This window comes from Cariama cristata, unplaced genomic scaffold (assembly GCF_000690535.1).
Source record: "Cariama cristata isolate BGI_N322 unplaced genomic scaffold, ASM69053v1 scaffold43068, whole genome shotgun sequence".
In the NCBI taxonomy this organism is placed as follows: Eukaryota; Metazoa; Chordata; class Aves; order Cariamiformes; family Cariamidae; genus Cariama; species Cariama cristata.
In genome coordinates, this window is record NW_009632434.1 from 1 (window position 1) to 3,036 (window position 3,036).

At 41.7% G+C, this 3,036-nt stretch overlaps 1 protein-coding gene across 1 annotated transcript in view; it reads left to right on the forward strand.

The window, feature by feature from the left end:
• Positions 1-298: 298 nt before the first annotated feature.
• The window catches only part of RPAP1 (RNA polymerase II associated protein 1), a gene marked incomplete at its 5' end in the record, with an annotated part of 8,512 nt that continues 5,774 nt past the window's right edge, over positions 299-3,036 (forward strand). The window contains 3 exons of the mRNA XM_009706340.1: positions 299-494; positions 1,423-1,572; positions 2,042-2,184. Of these exons, the coding sequence (XP_009704642.1) occupies positions 299-494; positions 1,423-1,572; positions 2,042-2,184 (489 nt within the window). The remainder of the gene's footprint in view (positions 495-1,422; positions 1,573-2,041; positions 2,185-3,036) is intronic.

Sequence of the window (3,036 nt, forward strand, 5' to 3'; positions counted from 1 at the left end):
AAATCAAAGACCTAATGCTTTCAAATGTTCGACATCAGAGATACATCACTGCATCAGTATTTCTGCGGGTCATGAACAATTTAGCTGAAGATGAGAATTCATGACAGCTCACTGGCATTAACTTGTATGGCAGTAGTGTTTACTTGACCAACTGTGATACTATTTTTTTTTTTCTTGCACAGTCTTCCATTTTACTGCAATATGTGGCACAGTTTAGATAGTAACATTCCTACAAGATGATTATTCAGCAGTATGAGTGCTTTTGACCTAACCCCTCTCTCTTTATCTGTTCACACAGGCCATGTTCTGCTTTGTGCAACCCTCTGTCCTGTTCCCCAGCACCAGAATCTGTCTTCAGCATTGCATCTCTGAGTTGCACTGGAGGCAAACCTCCTTTGAGCCTGGCTGGCTCCAAGTCACCTTTCCCCTTCCTCACTGCCCTCCTATTTCTCATCAGTAGCATCACTCAGATCCACAAGGGCCTGACCAGCAAGGTGAGAATAGACTTTTTCACTCTGAGGTCTAGGTGAATGATGATGTACTTGGGAGGGAGGTTAGTATTTGTATCTTCCCAGGCTTAAGAGTGATGTTAGTAGGACTATTAAAAAGGAATTGTTGTGTATTTGTATTTTAAAAATACCAAAGTACTATAGAAATACCCCCATTTTCAGAACAGGTGGGGTGAGGATCTGAAAAATATCTTCTGTCTTTGAATTCTAATATCCAGTTGACACTGGGAATCTGGAATTATAGAGCAGGTGATGCATGATGATGACACTTAAAGGATGGATTTATAAAGAATGTTGAGAAGGGTTAAATAACTGTTGTTTGGCTGAGCAGAATAAATAACTCGGGAGGAAAGGAATGGTTGAAGCATATATAACAAAGAAAAATGGGATAAAATTAAGCAAGGGAATGAGTGCTACAGTGCCTGAAGAGGTTTCTTCCAACTTCTGATTGTCCTGAATTTTTAGAATGAGTGTGTCATGGAAAATTGCAAACTTGGAAGAGGAAATGGCAGAGCCCTAGAGAGATGGAGTAGCTACCATAAGCTTTCTCAAAGCCTTCCTCTGTCACCTCATGTTGAATTAGCTGACCGGTTACTAATAGGAATATCTGGCCAGATGAGAGAAAAACATCGTAAGCCACTGGCCAGACTTCTGCCTTAACAAAGCACTATGGAAAATGTAGGCAGTGGCTGTTGGTTACCTGCAATGGGGGTGGTCATGATGGATGCAAGTGAGCCCTGAGGCAGAAAAGCAAATATTTATCAGACTATCTTTAAATACCCCTTTTGGAGCAGCCAACAGGAATTCTCATGTGAGAAGGTAGGGGTTAGGCCTTGGAGATGGCTATGTTTTACTTTCCTCCAAGCATGAACTGTCTTAGTAGTATTTGTCTCCACTTTTGATTCTTTTATAGTACAGCTCTGTGCTGGGCTTCAGAGGCTTGAAGGATTATCTGCATCAGAGCTGGCAGACCGGCCCTCCCTCTGTAACTCCCTCATCTGCGTGGATCCTGCGCCATGAATATCATCTGCAGTACTTTGTGTTAGCATTGGCTCGGAGAATGGTATCGTCATTAGTCCTTTCATTTCTTTCACCTGAGGAATTGACTTCACCATGGCCTCTCCAACTCAGTGTGTCAGACTGGCAGCTGGTCTTTGTATCCATGTTCTTTCTCATATCTGACTTAGGTCTGGTGACTCTTCAGCTCTATCTTACACCCCATTAGCAAATAATATTTTTACAGTTACTGATGTGGGGATTAAGATCCAAAATACTTTGGATGGTAAAATTATATTTTTGCTGGTCTTTGGGCTAGAGTGAGAACAAACTTTTCAAGTGTGCTGCTAAAAAAGATGTCTGACTACCTAAGACAATCAGCAGAAGCAGAAAGATCTTGGTATGAATGCTGACAGTTCTTGCAGTCTGCCTCGTCTCTCCAGCGAGATCTATGTCTCTGTTGACCCTCCTGTCCTTGTTTGCCTCGTGGACAAATGATAATAGTGCTTTTATCTGTTGTTTTGTTTCCTGTACAGGCAGGCACTTCTCCGGATTACACCCAGCATGCCTCACTCCATCACTGTGTTGCCATGGCATTGCTAAGCCGTCTGTTGCCAGGGAGTGAGCATCTGGCTTATGAGATCCTACTGGATCTTGCCTTTAATCCAGAGTTTCTTCCGTAAGCTTTGCATTTTTTCCTTTCTGTAGTCTGATACATGGGAAAACTTGGAGAAAATTGAAAAAGCACGTGTTGGCACTGCATTTTTGTCATATTTTTTGGCACTTAATAAGGCCTGTATTCAAATTTTAGTTACTCATTGGCATATTCTTCAGTCACGGAGCCTTCTAATCAGACCAGCAGTGTGGTTGCAGATTCCTCTTCAATGTACCAATGTTGAGAAGTGTGACCAGTTTCTTTTGATCTCTGCTATGCCAAAAGTCCTGTGATTTGTGACAGAACTGATTCTCACTGAGACCTAGCACCTGCTGTCCTGAGACTAGTCTAGAAAATACATGGGAATTTGACATAGCCTGAAAAGCTTATTAAATCTTCCTCAAATCCTTATTATACAAGTTCTTACCCAAATTTTTGCTGATTTGGCAATTGTAATGTCTTCCACCTTGCTCTGGAATAAATCATGAGCATCTCAAATGTGAAGCCTCCCATGTCTGGCCAAGAAAATGGTAGCAGTTTATCTTGTTGAACACAATCTCTTTGAAATTTGCCATGGTGCATCCCTGTAGGAGATTGGACCAAGGTGCTGTAAGGAGATACTATAGTTTTCCAGAAAGAAGGAAAGTTTGTGAGTGGGTTGGTTTGTTTGGGTGGTGGTAGGGGGTTTTGTGGTTTGGTTTGTTTGGTTGGTTTTGTTACTTGTTTTTTGGGTTTTTTTGGTCTTGTTTTTTTTACAAATACCTGCTATTCTGTGAGAATTTGGCAAGTAATCTGAGACTGTGGTGATGTGAGAATTTGGCAAGTAATCTGAGACTGTGGTGATTCTCTGGTCTGATTTGACAAACACGCTCCTGC